Raw genomic sequence first — 18,171 nt, forward strand, 5'->3', positions numbered from 1 at the left:
ACTATTTTCATGACTAACTTGTTGATATAATAATCAGTTTCCTTAATTAATTAAATCAAATTATTTCATTCGTTCTGTAAATTTCGCATCATTTTGTTTTGTACATTGTTCACACTATAACTTTGGTCACCTTTTGTGTTCATACATTATAAAATTGTAGCAATTTGGGGTCATATTAGATTCGTATCGATATATTTTCTAAATATAATTTTTTATAATTTTTACTTATACACAATTTAAGATATTAAGAGACAAAGTAATGTATTAGAGGAGTAAAAGTCAACCATGATGCGATATTTAAGGAACAAATGAAGTATTAAGTTAGGGAGAGTAGAATGAACTATTCTATAGGGGACACCAAAAGTTCTATTACTAAATTGACCTCATGAGATATTCCCCTTCCCCATGTACTTTATTTCTTTTTACATGTATTGTATTCTACTTTTTCATACAAATTCATCATTAGTGTATTATATTTCAATTTTTCACACACTATATTGCACTTTTCTTAAAATCCTTTTTTTTAGTCAAACAACTGTAATTTTGGGAAGGAGGGAATGTGATTTAAATTAACACAATAAGATACATAATTGATTGTTTTTTTTATTACAAAAACACCATTTGTCATTCCTAATTATGTATTTCTATTTTAGTAAAAGTTTGTCAATATATTTTGGAGATTAGATAGTAGTTTTGTTATAACTTATTGAGTACAATATATTATAGAAAGTATGGTCAAAATTACCACAAGATATGATATGTTTTATGATAGAAATTTATTTGTCATTATTTGTTTCTTCATATGAGTATATTGTTGTTTTGGCCTAAATCCCGTCAATAGAATTTTGATTTTGTGTTGAATCTGTATTTTAAACTAAAAATGGTACTACTTATAATGTTCACTGTATTCGTCAAAATATTGTTTCAAATTTAAGACAATTGTGTAAATTTTTCTGGTTAGTGTTTCTCATGGGTTGATGGTATGACTGGTCACATATAAAACTTGAGGGACATACATATAACAAAACAAAAAGAAATTTTACCATTCAAGTTATTTGTGGATCAATTGCCCACAAGATACAAGCACATTAACAAATAATTAAATAGTCTTGAGTGTATCATACACAAAGTACAATATGTTATTCAGTTATGCATAAACACCATTTGAGATAGGAGTTTGGTGTTTGTGGTCGTTGGTGGTGTAAGAGCTGTCAAAAATTGACCCGGCCCGAAATTCGACCTGAATTGACCGAATTCGTAACCGATCATGACCCGAAATTTTGGTAAAACAAGTAACCCGAAGCCCAATCTGTATTCGACCCGAAGAAACCGATAACCGGTTTTAACCCGACGTTGTTGACCTGAACCCGAACCCGACACCCGACCGAAACATAACCGATAATCGAACTGACCCGACTGAATAATGATCCGAACCCGATTCGATACCTGACAATAACCTTAACCCAATTTTTTTTCCACATAACCTGTTATGACTTGACCTGTGGAGTAAATATTTTACGCTTGAATATTTTAAGATGACTAAATCAGATATTGACTCGAACTTAACCCGTGTCCTAGAGTGAATCCGGCCTGAATTTTAATCGATCCAAAAATTATCCGATCTCAACTTGAGCCCAAACCCGAGATTAACTGCTACAAACCCGATTAAAATCCGACTATATAAGACCCAAACCTGAAATTGAACCCCACCTGAACATGACTCGACCCGAACCCGACTTGTACCTGAAATGGGAAAAACCCGACATGACCAGACCGAAACCAATTCGACCTGCACCCAAGTCATAAAGTGACCCGATACGACCCAAGACCCGAGATGACCGACCCAAACCCGACCCGATGACCTGTTTTGAATCTTTTGAAAGCTCTACTAGTTTCGACATTTCCATATTAAATTGACTACTTTGTACTTCTGGTAAATAAAACCGGGCGGAAAATAAATGAATAAAAAAAATAAAAAATAAAGAGAAAAAAGTCTCAAAGACTTGTAAATATCAAAATTGGCTTGTAGATATCAAACCATACCAAAAAAACCCGAATGGCAACTAAATTGTGCAGTTTGACACCAACACTTTGTTTCTCTACCACCACTTCCATCAACACCAGAACCACTTCATCATGTTTACCAAACACAAAATCAAAAACAACAATCAAAATCTACCCTTTTCAATTTCAACAAATAGGCAAAACTCCATTAATTCCTGCTGTTCGAGCTTCTTCTGGGCCCAATTCCTCTGAACCCGATTTTCAGGTAAATGCTCTTGATTTTTGTTAATTGTTTTCCAGAAATATGTGCAGTGGTAATTAAATTTAGGTACTAAATGAATGATGAGTGTATTGAGTCTTGATTTTGGTGTCATATGATATCTAACACACAATTTTAAGCAGATGAAGCTAATTGTTCAATTTTTTTTTTCTGGGATTTTTGGGAGCTGTGGCATTTTCTATCCCCTGCCAAAGAATTTAAGTGTTAGTTAGCTATTGGCATTCATATGACTATATGAGGAATGGAAGAAGAACAAATCTTAAATTCTTAATTATTGGCTTCTTGCATATGAGTTTGAACCTACTTACTCTACCATTCGTTTACGCATAAATGTCAAGATTATGCACATGAATTTGTAAGGTGTTACTAACACCGTGTTAGTTATTGTTATTTAGAACTGACAAATAATATGATCGATATTTTAAAGTGGCAAGTGTTTTTTTTTCTTTTCCCCCTTTTGTTGTGAATGAGCAATATTATAATTTACGAAAATGATAAAGGTGGCAACATGCGACCTTTAAGATGTGTCACAGTGATGACATGGCATGTTTACATGTCATGATTTAAATTGGAAACTGAAATATTTAACTTATATATAACCAATTATACATGTACAAAAAAGGTGGGAAAATCTTAATATTCTAATTTGTTTCCTTTTTTATATCGACTACCTTATTTACATATTTTCATAGTAAAAATATTGCATTGGTAGTAAAAATATTCGGATGACGCATAGCCTACGTGGCGCCTATATGTACCAATTAAACTGCGACACATAAGATTGCGACAACTAAATGTTGTCGCAACTTGCGACCTTTATCATCACCCTATAATTTATAAAGGAGGGTAGTATGATTCAAATCTGACATATATCGTACAAAATTTTTAACTACTCCCTCCGTCCCGGAATACTCGATCCGGTTTGATCGGCACAGAGTTTAAGGAACTTGAATTGACTTATTTAATTTAATAGGTAGTAGTTGATAGTGGTGTATTATTTTAATGTAGTTAGTGGGAGGTGGGTTAAGAGGTGGGGTTGGAGGAGAGTAGGGGGTTGAATTTTTAATTATTTTTTGTATGGAGTAGGGGTAGGGGGTAGGTAGGTCAATAGAGGTGGAGTGAGAAATAATATAATATTGTTAGAATATTTCCATTTTTAGAAACAGGTCAAGTATTAAGGGACGGCCCGATAAGGAAAACAAGTCAAGTATTCCGGGACGGAGGGAGTATTAGGCCAATACCTTGTTGGTGAAGGTGGCCGTGACCCTATTGTGTTTATAAACACGTAACGGTTAGCCGCATCTTCGTCCTCGAGTATAGAAGTCCCACGCATACTTTGTGATTAGTAATACCATACACTAAGGGCTTGTTTAGTTGACTTGAGAATTTAATTTCCATAGGAAGTTGTAATTCTACAAACTTTTATATAAAGCGGTCTTATTCAAAAGACCACATTTGTGTCGTATAAGTTAATTAATAGAACCTTAAGCAATAGAACAAATTAGTTAAGCACTTAAACCAAATAGTTAAGCAATTGAACTAATTGGTTAAGCATTATAACTAATTAGTTGAGCAATGAAACCAATTAGTTAAGCAATATAACAAATTAATTAATCAATCAAAGTGGTCTTTTCGGTAAGACTGCCTTACACGAAAGTTGTCGTTGTAATTCCAGGGAAATTAGTTCCCTTGTTAAATTCATGTGAATTTCTCTAAGTTGTTTGGTTGACAACATGAGAATTAGATATTCCCATGAAATTTGATTGACCAAGGGGAGACTAGTTAATTCACTTCACATGTTTTCGTAGGAATTCAAACTTCTCATTAATTCCAACTTCTTTTTTTTTTTTACTTTTTTTTGTCAATCAAACAACTAGCCAATTTATAAATTCCCATGAATTTTCACTCCAAACAACCCCTAAATAACCGTGCATTTTAATTTCTATGGTAGACTATATGTTGTTCCTTCCCCCTTTTACTGCTTGATTATAGGATTATCTTGCTTCTCAACACGATGTGTTTATCTATTGGGGTTGTTTATGGAGGAGTTAATAATATGTTGTTAACAATGCAGGAAGACTTGACCTACTTGTTGAAGATAACTGCTGGTTCTATTTTGGGTGCAGCCTTGATTAAGTACGGCAGTGCCATTATCCCCGATATCACCAGACCCAACATAACTCAGGCTCTGCTCATGATTTCATCTCCTGTAGTAATAGCTGTTTTGCTTTTATTCAACGGAAGTCGTAAAGAATGATCCCTCGTTGTGTTTAGTGTTAACATCATGTTGCATCAATAGACTTTTTAAATTTTTTATTTCTAGCAAAATTGTGTAATTTGATCAGCGCTCATTACAATGGTTTAAACGCAAACTGCAAATCTCAATTATAATTTCCGAAAACTAGAAGATTCTACTCCCTTCGTCTCTTATTATTCTTTACGTTTGGTATTTTTCATACGTTTTAAAGACTAATTAGTTTTTATGCTCGCAAGCCTTGCGGCCCACGACAGGCGCACAGCCCACGCTGCTGTGCTGCGCTCGCGCGCCCTTGGCTGGGCCTGGCCTTGCGCTGGGCCTGGTCCAGGCGTGCGTTGGTGCGTGCGGCTCGCTGGGCGATGGCCTGGCTTCGTGCTGGGCCTTCGTCTAGCGGGCCTCGTCCGATGCTAATTCGTACAATACGCTTCCGATTAAATTCCCGATTCCGGAATTCATTTCCGATACGAACAATATTTAATATTTCCGATTCCGGAATTAATTTCCGTTTCGAACAAATATTTAATATTTCCGTTTCGGGAATTATTTTCCGATTCCGATAATATTTTCGATTCTGACAATATTTCCGTTTCCGGCAATATTTCCGATTCCGGCAATATTTCCATTTCCGATAATATTTTCCGATACGTACCATGTTTCCGTTTCCGGCAACATCTATGACTTGGATAATATTTATATTTCCGATACGATCCATATTTCCGTTTCCGGCAATATCATCGGTTTCCGGAGTATTCATTTTTTGCTTGTGACGATCTCAGCTCCCATTGAAACCAAGATCCGTCGATTCCGAATATCCATAGATAGATTCTACTCCTCTTTTTGTTCTTTACGTTTGGTGTATTGTCACGCGTTTTAACGACTAACTAGTTTTTAGGCCCGGACGATGCCCCGAGTTACTGCTGTTGGAAATCCTAGTGAGAAAACAAAAGAAAATGAGTGGGAAAATGTGGGAATATGAAAAGTCCCACATGGGAAAAACACAAACCATATTCAATGTTTATATTTGGGGGTTTGAGGGAAACATTTGTTTAAGAAAGCATGTGAGTGGCATGGGTGGTCACAACGCGCGCGCCGGGCCGGGCTCGGGCGAGGGCCGTGGTACTTGGTACTTGGTACTTGGCGAATGCGGTTCGTGGGCCGGGTTATTCTTTTTGGTCAAGGGCGGTTTGATGAAGTCAGAAAACTTAATCAACCCACTAACTTTACTCCCGTAACTTCTCCACTAGCCGTTTTTTGCTGTTGCAGTTTCCCAAAGCCTCATTATAAATTCATCGTTTATTTACACAAAATATATAGAAACTTACAATCAATCTCTCTCTCAAATTCCTCTCTTTCTGGGCAAATATTCTCGTCTCCAATCGGGGATTGTGAGTGCACATAATTCTCGGTGTCGTGTAAACCCTGAAGGGCAACCGCAAGCGTTCTACTGCATCGAAGGTAGCGCGGAATTGTCTTTTAGAGCAGTGGTCCGGCCACGGCACGACAATCGTTTCAGTTCGTATTACGCAACATCCAGTTAAGTCGTTCCAATTACTTATTTAGCTAACAACTGCATTAATAACTTCAATTTAAGTTATATTTCTTTTTTGGCAATGATAACATGAAACATGTAATAGCTTATTTTTCTCAAAATTCTGATATTGTGAAAGTGAAAAAAATTAATGTCCCAAAGAAAAAGTGTGAGAGATTAACTTACCCTATTAATTTAATTGGTTAAAATAATAATTGGATACAAATTTTGATAGAATATTAAAATATTTATGTGATAATATAAAAGGAAATGTAGAGAACATTTTAGAACACCAAAAAAGAAAAACGTAAAGAACAAAAAGAGACGGAGGGAGTAATTTTTTGTCTCATTTTTCAAAAATAATATGACTAGAATATGTATAGCTAATATTAAGATCATTATACAACTTACTATGTGTATAACAATACAACTTCAGAAATCTCAAAATAGACAATGATGCCGAACATGCCTTTCTTTTAATGGTTCTAGGAAAAACTAGTCTCTTCATGTAATTTTTTTTTTGACTTTCAACAGAAGCGTACACACACCAATCTATCAGCCAATGTGTACTTCCCTGAATCATGTCATCTGTTTAAAAAGGTCTACAATTATTCTACATTTGCGCATTGCATTACAGATTTACAGTTTGGTAAAAAAAAGAAAAGGCACAATTAGGTATCTAGCCATTTACAAACTGGGCAAAAGAATCAAAAAATTGCCTCAAGTGCAGCCTTCTCTGGTCAAACCAATTCTGGTTTATTTTCTCAGCTGCTATCTTCAAATGCATTTCAAAATACATACTCAACAACAGAAGAATTCTAAATCGAAGCTGAGATCGCAACTATAAGTTATCCCTCAACCATTTTAGAGCACCGTTTGCCACAGACCTGCGACAACCATTCATCTACTTAGATGTGTGAATGATGCATAACAATCTATGTAATCTACAAACATATTAAAGTAGATTATTATTAATATGCAACGTATAATTTTATCTGAACATGACAGAGTGCTTATGAGAAACTGTCATTCAATCACACAAAACCTTTAAAATGAGCAGCTCTTAAAAAAATCTAGAGTGAATATGTAAGATATCCAAATGGGATCTACAAGGCATAGCAATATCAATATGCGCTCCTAGTTAAATTCAAATAAATTGGGTAGACAAGCCATGCCAAAAAATAATTCTCATCATTTTTGTCTAGCCCATCTAAACTAGAGCTATGTTGTAGGCTTGTAGCTTAAATTAAACTGATACTCCCTCTGTATTTTAAAAAGAGATACACTTTCCTTAAACGGCCGTATTTTAAAAAGAGATACACTTTACTTTTTTGACATGTTTTGATCCCCACTTCCAATTATATTAATATTTTTCTCTTTCTTGTGGTCCCTACACTTACTCACATTATCATTTTACTATAATAAATAATTCACCCACTACCCCACTTTCATCTTATTTTAATAAATTTAACTCACTTTCCTAAAACTATGTGCCGGTCAAAGTGTATCTCTTTCTAAAATACGGAGGGAGTACTTGTTTATAGCAATACGGAAGTGGTTCCTTTCAGTTCCGCATCCTAAATAGATAAGTGAAACTTGAGTTCTGAAAATAACAATAATAATAGCATATATTCGTAATTTTGATCTATGCTGATTGCTGGAAGTGTCCAGCTCATCAAGGCTACATTGTGCGGGATTCAAACCTATTGGTGTAAGGTATTCTTGATCCCTGATCCCTAAGAAAGTTTTGAAGCTTATACAAGCTGCTTGTAGAAATTTCTTATGCACAGGCTCTACCGGAGCTACCAAAAGGGGTTTGATAGCTTGGGAAACTGTTTGTTTGCGCAAGTCTGCTGGTGGCATGAACATTAGTGATATCTCCTTATGGAACCAAGCTGCAGTTTGCAAATTGTAGTGGAACGTACACCAGAAGGATAGCTTCTGGATCAAATGGCTCCTCCAAATCAGACTTATTGGGTGGTTAAAAAGGTTTCTGTTAGCTACTTAGTTATATAGCTAGTATCTCCCATGGTCAGGATTTTATTATGAATGATCACCTTTCTATAAGAAAGTATACCATGCTATGAGAAGTTATCATGAGCAGGTGGCCTGGAAGAAGTTGGTATGCAACAATTTAGGGTCCCCTAAATGTGTGTTTATTAGTTGGCTTGCGCTACATGGTAGGAAATTGCAAGCTCACTCTTCCATATCCTTCCTTTTCTTTCCATTTCTTCTCCCTCACTCCACTTCCTTCTTTCCCTTTCCTCCTTTCAGTTATCCTTCCGGTTACTTCGGTTTATTCAGGTGATGGGTCTGTTGGGTCATTTGGGTAGGGTATCTAGTCAAAATCAGGTCTATTGTAAACTTGTCTATTACTTCCTCCATTTCTTATTAGTTAGACACGTTTTGACTTTGACACTATTCACACAGTTACTTTGACTTCTTTTTGTCATTTATACTTTAGAAAAAACATAGTGATGTAGAGCCTTGTTAGATTCGTGGTTAATGATATTTTCTAAATATATTTTTATAATTTTTGCTTAATCATAATTGAAGATATTAATGTTTGAAATCATGCACTGGCAAAACATGCCTAAATAAATGTGTTAACTAATATGAAATGGAGGAAGTATGTAATATAGATCTATTTAGTCAGATAAATTTATTTTCTGGTAGAGTCAATTTCGGATAGGGTAAAAAAGTACTAGTGAGTCAGTGACATTCAGGTCGGGTCGGTTTCCCACTAATTTGTTGTGCATTTCTTTAGACCGATTGGTCCCAGTTCAACTGGAAAACATTCCAGAAAGCATTTAAATATCTTGAGAATATCTGCACAACACATCAGTCTTCTACTCTTCTTACATCAACGATATCCAATTAATTAAGCAAATTGTAGCCCTTCCTATCCCCTTTAGTTCATCTTTCGTCAATAATGAAATCTAACAGAAACTACCTACGAGGCTATGAGGAGCAGCCAAAGGTTTAAATTGCAATTTTTAAATGAGATCAACGGAAATACATATGTTATATTTATGTAGGTAAGAATGTAAGATGCATCATTAGACCAACTTTCAATAATGACATGACAAACATAAAAGATCACAATGATAAAAAGATGGAAGTCTGAAGGCACAAGTAGATTTACCCAGCAAAATCTTTTAATTTCTTCAAGGGATCATTCTGATCTTCTGATTCCTTGCTTTCCTCCGTATCTGTACTTGCCTGAGTCTCCGTCGCTTCAACTTAACAAAAGGACATATAATCATCTTCTCATGATAAAAAAAATGGCAACCAAAATACTCACCCCTGGGCCTTGGCAGAGGCCACTTAATATTCTGCAGCTCTTATAGAAAAAATACTCACCAGCTGGTCGAGGTTGCGGACGAGGACGTGAACGGCTACTTTTTGTGGTACTCAGCACAGCAAGGTCGTCAAGCAATTCACGTTCTCGAACACTGAAAAATGCAATGCATATAAGTAAAAGCCCCTTCCTACTTCTAAGACACAAAGGATTTAAGAAATTTGGATCACATGACCAGGTAGATAGGATAAGCCCAACATCAAAAATTAGCAAGTGGTATATCCCAACATCAAATCTTCTAGTAAACTACTACATAATAACAGAAGTGGAGACCCAAAATAAAGAGTTCTATTTTATATACACTATGGAACCATATCTAAGAGCAAAGAAAACGATATTCAACAGAGAGCGCTTTTCTTCCAAAAAAAAAACCCCGAAGCACGGAAGGAGTAAAAAGTTGATCACCAGCTAAAATAAATTGCTAAAATCACGGAAAAGTAATTTGAAAAATAAGAAAGGCAACTTTAGATTCACTAATTTAAAGTTATACATCAGTACATCTGCAATAAAAATCAAAATCTAACAAATATATATATATATATATATATATATATATATATATATATATATATATATATATATATATATATATATATATATATATATATATATATATATATATATATATATATATATATATATATATATATATAAAAAAAAAATGGATCTAGTTAAACGTTCCTTCAGCAAAACTACAATCACATTTTGGGTCTATTTTGTTCTCATGCGGCTTTCACCTTCAAATCATAAACTCAAAAAAAGTCTTCTTCATTACTATCCAACAGACAACCAAGTAGTCAACCATGACTCATCCTGCTTGCAAATATCAAAAATTGCAGGAAGCATTAAAATGAAACCAGGATGGTGTCTCCCATGCACAAAAGGAGTACTAAGGTTAAGAAAACTCAATCTGTCGTATAACAATTAAAATACATTTAACACTTGATTTTATAGGCCCAAAAAGGGTATGTGACCTCTTGATGAGAGCAAGCTCAAACCCCAAAATCTGCTAGTTTCTTTCTTTCAAAATGCACCACCAAAATAGATTCATCTTCCACACTTTAGCAACCCAACCTTTCCCCATCCTTCCTTTCCAAGCCACAAATACATCTTTTTCATAAAAAAGTTGCACACAAGTAAAAAGCCTGACAGATATATTTGGGTTCAGGTAAGAATTTCTATTCAATTAATTTTATTGGGGGTTAGATCCCGTACAGCCTCTCAATATAAAATTCAAACCTTGTGCAAAAAGTACTTCCCTAAGCAGACCAGATTTTTGCAGCTTGAGAAAGCTTTCACGGTTTCACCTCTGCTATGAGTAATGCAGCCTCATCCATAACCATTCCTAACAAATACAGGAATGAAACAGGAAGTAGGGTGGCCTTACTAAGAGTCTAAGACTTTAAATGGAAGACTTGTAAAGAAGGGATTTTAAGATAAATCAGGTAAGAACTAATGGACAATTATCTCATGTGGTCAGTAATGAGCTCTAAAGAAATTATAATCACTTCTGGTCTTAGTTAACTATCTTTAAGTGTAGATATCGTATGACTATTTATTAATGAATTAATTTTATCTTCAAAAGGGAAAAAACTATCTTAGAGTACACCATTTTTCCTCAGTTGAGGATTCAGTAATAAATCACAAAAAATTCCATTGGGGACTTCAACTTGTTAATAGCTACATCTATTCTTCACTTCACAAACATCCTAATAACAAATTTCAACTTGGAACATAAAATGATGCAAGAAGTTCTGAAGGAAAAGGAAAATTATTAAAACTAAACAGCATAGCTAGAAGGTATCTGACCCCCATTATAAATTTTAATCTCTAACATACAAAATAAAAAGACATCCAAAAATAATGCAAATTTTTTGCTCACCTAATGCGCTTTGGTATAGTAACTTTTACAGTAAATAAGTGATCGCCACGTATGGAGGGTTTGTTCAGTTTCGGTACACCCTTCTTTGCAAGAACGAGGATGTCTCCTGGTTGAGTACCTGGTGGAACCTCCAAATCAATGGTCCCTTCGACCGTCTTTACCTGCAAAAGAAAAGGAAAAGTCCACTAAAAATGTAGAACTCACATCTGGAAATGTTAATACCTCCTGTACACATCAATATGCGATTATGAGCAGGATATTTGTTTGTCTTATATGCTTGAAGCTGAAACCTATTATTCTAATTCATCAAAGACTGAAAGACTTAAGAAAAAACTGCTCAGAACGAGATTCAGATGAATATATCATCTGCAAACCACCTCGGTAATGCTTCAAAGTATCAATGTAAAACGATTTTTTTAAAATAGAAACAATTCACTTAAGATTTTATCCACGGGCTCGGTGGGCATAGTGGTTGACATTCTTAACAATGATTTCGGGAAAAGACAAGGGCATAAGGTGTCAAGTAAAAAGGGCTGGAGACCACCAGTTTACATTTCACAACTTCAAACAGTAGATAGTCTTTGTGCAAAGTGATGCTTTGAAAAGTAGGCTTAATCTCAAGGCTGCCATTAGCACTAATCACTGGTATGGGTAATAAATGAATCCCATCACTAAGACACACCAGAACCAAGAATATTGATAATATAATTGGCAGTGTAAGATTACAACTGTACATTATGTTTAATCTTGTCTTGAAGATTCTAAATGCCCGTCCTAGGATTTTCAATACACTACAAGAATAACTGTTTAGTCATTGCAGCATTTACATTTTGTCGTCGCCGATAAGCCCATAGCCAAAAGATTTAGTAACGACTTTTGTTGTTGCAAAAATCTTCATTTAGCAACAACAATTAAAGACACCAAAAAAAATCCGTTGTGTAACATCTTGTTTCTATATAAGATAGAACTCATATAAGGTTGTTTCGTTATGACATAGGTCATTACCGTTGAGCACTTCTTGCTTTGCGACAACATATGTTGTTGTGGTTGATTCATTTTTTTCAACGACCTTATCGTTGCTAATATTTTATGCTAGTGTTGCAATACAAATATTTTTCTTTCTTCTTTTTCATTTATTTCTCCAGGCTATTTGTGTTTACACTTACAAGATTTACAAAACATATATGTTTGTGAGCTATCCCAGTGGGATGCAAAAGGCTACCAAGATCACAGCACCACCAAGGCACCAACCAAATTGAAGAAAACTTAAGAAAAATAAACATGATGGAGAATTTGCAAGGAACAGACAAGGTACGTAGGACAGGAATTACAGGATACATCTATTGAGTGATTACACTAACTTTTTAAAGGAGGTTAGTAGAGAGCTCAAGTCCATAGTTACACAATTACCATCACCCAGAAATTTCAGAAAAAGATGCCCCGGCTATGTACTACATGGAGAATTATTATGTTTCAGTTGAATTTGACCTTTATCTAAGCACCATGACTCACACAGAAACCAAGAAGATAGGGTAATGGGTCAAAATAACATAATTATAGCACACACCCTTAGAAGGATACCAAGCAATTCTTCTTCGCAGCATAAACACACAAAACTACTTATGAATCAAGTTAGAATGTGATTCAATCAGCGTGGTTCCATATCTATTACGGCAAGGAAATGGAAACTTAGGTTTACCTTCACAACAGTCCCCAATATGGCATCTACGTAACTGATTGAAATTGTTGAACGAAGATTTATACCATCTCTTTGAATATCTGGTATCTCTTCAATATCAAGGTAAACAAAAAGATCTCCTGGAGGGCCTCTGACAGTCGAGTAAACTTGTTTCAACATAAAGGGGATAAAAATCAAAGTGAACAGTTACAGTACATGATAATATTGACATACCCCTTTGGCGCAGCATCACCCTCCCCAGCAACCCGAAGAACACTACCACTGCTGACCCCAGGAGGAACTTTGATTTTGATGTCCTTTTTAACGCGAACTCGTCCCTCACCAGCACATTTGCGACAATATTCAGCGATAACTTCACCATTGCCACCACACTTTGGACATACAGAGACCTAACAAAACCAAAGAATAAGGTCATATCGAACCCATTTTACAATGTCGTATCGTCAGATCAAATGTACACATACGCCCAAATTAGTGTCATAATGGCACCTTATTCCCTCTACAGTTCTAACAGGAAGAACAAACAAACGAAATAGCTAAAATATTTAGCAAAACATTAACAAACAACTCTGAGTCTATAACAGATCGGTGATGACAGACGAAACTGTTTTTTGAGAAAAATAAATTTGGAATCCATATACCAAAAGCTAAGCCATCAAAAGCTTGTCAATTCCTTCCCTTCTATGTGCATCGCCAAATTGTAATGAGGAGCGAGTTCCACACTTCAACAAATCATTTATCCTAGAACCACCTCTTTTGTGCCACCAGCACATCTTTAACATTGCTAATGTGAACCCAGCCCCATAACAGCTGAACTCAAAGCCAAGGAAACTGACTCATATATTCTCATAAAAGTGCAGGGAAGTAAAAAAAAAAGAGGGGGGGGGTGTACTCCGGGAAGGAATGTTATTAAAAACGAGATCCGTTTAACAAATAAAATTTAAGCAACTTTCAGCATTTCTTGGAGTTTCCAGTATAATTGGAAGACAAGGAGACAGCATTTTTAGCTAAAAGTAGAGTTGCCTCTGATATTTGGAAAATGGTACATTATGAACCTGATTCAAAACAAAAAACCTAAATCGAGTGAGATACGGTATCGTCTAACCTGTGAGAACAAACCAAAAGGTGTCTGCTCAGTTCGCATCACTTGACCCCTCCCTCCACAAGTTGAGCATATTCTCATCTTAGAGCCAGCTTTTGCTCCACTGCCAGCACAAGCCTCACATGTTTCCAAATGTGAAAGCTCAAACTCTTTCTCCACCCCAAATATAGCCTCAGAAAATCCTAAAGTCATGTCGTAGCTGAAACACTTTAAAACCATGAGTCAAATTCATCATTAATAAGAAAACCACAAAGGAATTTTATGCATCATATTAAAACTTAAGCAAGACAATTCACCAAATTGAACAAGCTTCGACATTAAGAGTTTGGAACATCAAGAACTAAGCTAAGCAAGAGAAAGGGACCGGAAAATCAATAAACAGAAAAATCAAAATGATTTTTATAATAGCTTTAAAACATGGTACTAGACTCACCGTATATCTTCACCTTTTGTGACGGTGGCCTGACGACGTGCTCCAAATGCAGAATCCATTCCAGGGAAGCCACCCATACTTGATCCAAAGAAAGTCTCAAAAAGATCAAACGGATTGGTCTTTTCGGGAGAGGAGGGTTAAGGGGGTAGAGTAGTAGACAGCACACATCAGAAATTAGTGGTAGTGCAGAAAGGAAAATATAAAGAGCAAAGTTAGAAATTTTCAATACCGTATAAGCACCAGCTCCTCCTCCCACTGCACTTTTCAGTCCATCTTCACCATACTGATCATACAAAGCCCTCTTTTTGTCATCTGATAACACCTGGCAGTATTGTACTTCAGCGTTCAAAAGGTAACATGAACGTTCTGGAAGTTCCACAGAAAAAAATAAAAAAAAGTAAAAGAGTCCACAATACTAAATCTTCACAAGCATGTCTAGCATTAGATCCCACAGGAGGACAACATCACCAAAAAAAAAAAAACATGATCTTTTTGAACAACTCAATTACTTTTAATCTTAAACATTGAACCACCAGCAGTAACAGGTTAACTAGATGTTGCTGGATAGACTTAACGCAAAATACAGGACCAGGTGACAACAGTTGCATTGTTATCAGTCTTGCCTTCTCTTCCTATTTTGTGCAAGTCCTGAGCAAGAATTTCTATTTTGTTTCATAAAATATGGTTCACAATAACCGACTCAAACTATTTGTTTCTTTGAGTCTATAAAAGTATCACCCTTTCTTACTCAATCATGGCTAATTATCACATAAAAGTTACTTTATATTGCTTATAATTTTAGTTTGCTGACAAATTGGAGCGTGCTTTCAATTAGGAAAAGAATTAGAGGCTTAAAGGAAAGAGAAAGGCTGTAAGCTACATGTAATACACACAAGATTTCTGATAAAAACTTAGAAAGTCAGAAACCATGCTTGAAAGGGGAGAGTCAACTAAAACCATGCATCTACGCTACGGCTGGTTGACTACTGAAACTCATCCGCTGTACCTGGAACGGACCTGAGAGGCTGAAACTACAGAGATTCTTCATAAACAATAATAGGAAAAATCAACAATGTTATAATGGTCTCATCAACATGCCACCTAAACAAATTGAAAGGGTTTATTTTGACACAAATAAAAATCAAAATGACAATCTCCAGTGCATTCATTTCACAATAAAAACAAACATTTTTTTTACAGGATGATACAAGCAACTGAAACAAATATTTCTTAAGGTCAAAGCAACGTCAAACAAAGAGGATTCCCCTTCAAAATACCAAGATACTATTATCCAGTCCTGAATCTTGAAGCAATGGCACATAGTATTTCCTTGCTATTGTCTGAAGCAAAGATATCATAGAAGGATTTGAACGTAATTTAAGAACATTAAGTGAATCAAGATACTATATGCTCAGTCTTTCCTTGCAAAACAATGACCCATCACTGCTTCTCTACTACATGCATTGCCCTTCTTTTTGGGTAGTTATTACATGCATTACCTTGACATTTATAAATGTTTGGAACTGAACCAAACATACCCAAGCCCCACCAAGTTCTAAGCTAGCCAAAAAATCATGTTCCTTTACCATATGCCAAACTCAATCACTTTCCAGGGAATCTTGATTGATCATAAATTTACTTTGGATGGCAATCCATAAATAAATGACCAATTTACCAAGCCTACAATACGTAAAGCTGTAAAAGAGCATAAAACTACAGTTTGTGTTTTAAGAATTGATAACATACAACAACAACTAGCCTAACTTTTGACATACCTCATAAGCAGAACTAATCTCCTTGAACTTATCTGTTGCTCCTGGTGCCTTGTTAACATCCGGATGATACTTAAATAGAAAGATAAACCCCAGATCAGGAGCTAACATATGATACGAATTAGAGAATGCATATGTACATAGAGAGAGATCGATTCTCCTCAAAGACTTAGAATAATTGAGTATAAAAACTCCTAACAAAATCATCAGAAGATATGAAACCTCCTTGTCAAGAATATTGTATATTAGCTCCAATCTGTTCTGTTGATGTAAAGATTTTCGAAAATAGTCAAATGCTTCCCCATTATCCAAAGCAAATAGATCAGATTTATGTCATTATTAAAGTTCATCTTCATCTCATAAATGATTGATCAGTCAAGTATTTACCAGACATAGGAAATAAAAAGAAAAAAGGTGCAAGTACACTTCAAGGTCATTAATCTGTGCTCAAAGTCTACATCTCTACGCACTCTTCCATTTTCAGCAATGAAAAGCGAATTCAAATACACAAAGATGTGTACTGTGTACATAATAACTATTGCTAGTCTACTCCACAGTCCTAGGAATTTAAGTTCTAGTAATTGCTAGAGATACAGATAAGTCCTCATGCTCGACATTTTCGTATCCAATCGAAAGTAATCAATGAATCAGCTACTGTCCGAAGTCCAAACATGCTATAATTCTATTAACTTAATAAGCAACAGTCATAAGTATCAATGGACTTAAAAGATAAGCAGTTCTTGACTTCTTTCATATGGATAATAAACACAGGCAGCGATAAAACCTGATCATCCACATAAACCTCAATTCAAATTATTCAATAATTCAACAAAATGCAATCACCATTAAAGCATTAACTTTCAAAATCAAACAGAAAACTACCTGCCGAGCTAATTTCCGATAAGCCGCTTTAATTTCCTTAATAGAAGCAGACCTAGAAACTCCGAGAGTCGCATAATAATCTGACGAAGCAGCTCTTACTATAAACCTCCGTTTCCTCTTACTAAATTGAGCATTATTCCGATAAGCCGGAGACGAAAGAGCGATAAAATTGCAATTCGACCGGAAACTGAGGCTACTGCTGCCACCACCACCGCCTCCGACACCTCCATTGATGAAAGAAGAGCAGCTAATCGACGGCGACTGAGAGCGGTCGGCGGAGGCAGTGATAGTGAGAGAAGGTGGGAGGAGATAGAAAAGTGTGGTCGCCATTTTTTTTTTCTTTTTCCTTTTTTTCTTTTTAATTTACTTTTTGGTTTTGGGATTGTTTTTTTTTTTTTTTGGGTTAAATTATTAAAGGAGAAGAGATTGTGTTGGTTTGTTCATGTCTTTGCTTTTTGAAGGATGTAAAATGAAGATGATGGAGGAGGAGTTGAGGAGGTACGGAAGTACCCAGAAAACTGAGCATGTGTGGGGAAAATTGAGCCGCTAATTTAAGAATGTGCCTTATTCAACCAAATCAGTTTGGTTGTGTTGTTTTGCAAAAAGTTATTAAAAAAAAAAAAAGAGAAAAAAAAAAGGGTTTGGTTGTCTTTTGGTTCTATTCAAATTGACATAGGATATGTTCGGCAAAATAGTTGTGACCTCGAGGAGAGTTGTTAGACGTTCTTATAGAGATTAGCTAAGCTAAGTTAAATAGCTAATTACAACTTCGTATATGAGTATTAGATAAGTAGCTATTGAGTTGCTAGATGTTTTAAAAAGTGAAAATTTAACGTCCCTCAAAAAAATAAAAAAAAATTAACTTATTTAAAAATTTATAAGAAATTTTCAAAGCTCATTATTGATGCGTTCTATTCCCTGATTTACTTGAGTACTCTTTATTCTCCTAAACTTAACTTATCTTCATTCCT

The 18,171-nt window shown here is 35.4% G+C and overlaps 2 protein-coding genes across 3 annotated transcripts; one reads left to right on the forward strand and one right to left on the reverse strand.

The window, feature by feature from the left end:
- Positions 1 to 2,007: 2,007 nt before the first annotated feature.
- Positions 2,008 to 4,702, forward strand: LOC110784228 (uncharacterized). The gene is made up of 2 exons (XM_021988656.2): positions 2,008 to 2,269; positions 4,359 to 4,702. Exons 1-2 carry the CDS (start codon positions 2,057 to 2,059, stop codon positions 4,539 to 4,541), a joined length of 396 nt encoding a protein of 131 aa, XP_021844348.2. The 5' UTR covers positions 2,008 to 2,056; the 3' UTR covers positions 4,542 to 4,702.
- A 1,694-nt stretch (positions 4,703 to 6,396) lies between these two features.
- LOC110784274 (uncharacterized) lies at positions 6,397 to 17,759 on the reverse strand. 2 transcript variants are annotated; one of them, XM_021988719.2, is made up of 11 exons: positions 17,201 to 17,759; positions 16,322 to 16,390; positions 14,776 to 14,868; positions 14,547 to 14,665; positions 14,117 to 14,312; positions 13,225 to 13,400; positions 13,012 to 13,141; positions 11,313 to 11,473; positions 9,433 to 9,524; positions 9,215 to 9,305; positions 6,397 to 6,956 (listed from the first exon to the last, which is right to left on the reverse strand). In XM_021988719.2, the coding sequence occupies exons 1-11, from the start codon at positions 17,528 to 17,530 to the stop codon at positions 6,911 to 6,913; spliced, it is 1,503 nt and encodes a 500-aa protein (XP_021844411.1). In that variant the 5' UTR covers positions 17,531 to 17,759; the 3' UTR covers positions 6,397 to 6,910. The 2 variants fall into 2 exon arrangements, with proteins under 2 accessions (XP_021844411.1, XP_021844410.1); XM_021988718.2 differs by having other exon boundaries at positions 9,215 to 9,311; positions 17,201 to 17,757.
- Between the last annotated feature and the right edge of the window lie 412 nt (positions 17,760 to 18,171).

Source organism: Spinacia oleracea, chromosome 4 (genome assembly GCF_020520425.1).
Source record: "Spinacia oleracea cultivar Varoflay chromosome 4, BTI_SOV_V1, whole genome shotgun sequence".
In the NCBI taxonomy this organism is placed as follows: domain Eukaryota; kingdom Viridiplantae; phylum Streptophyta; class Magnoliopsida; order Caryophyllales; family Amaranthaceae; genus Spinacia; species Spinacia oleracea.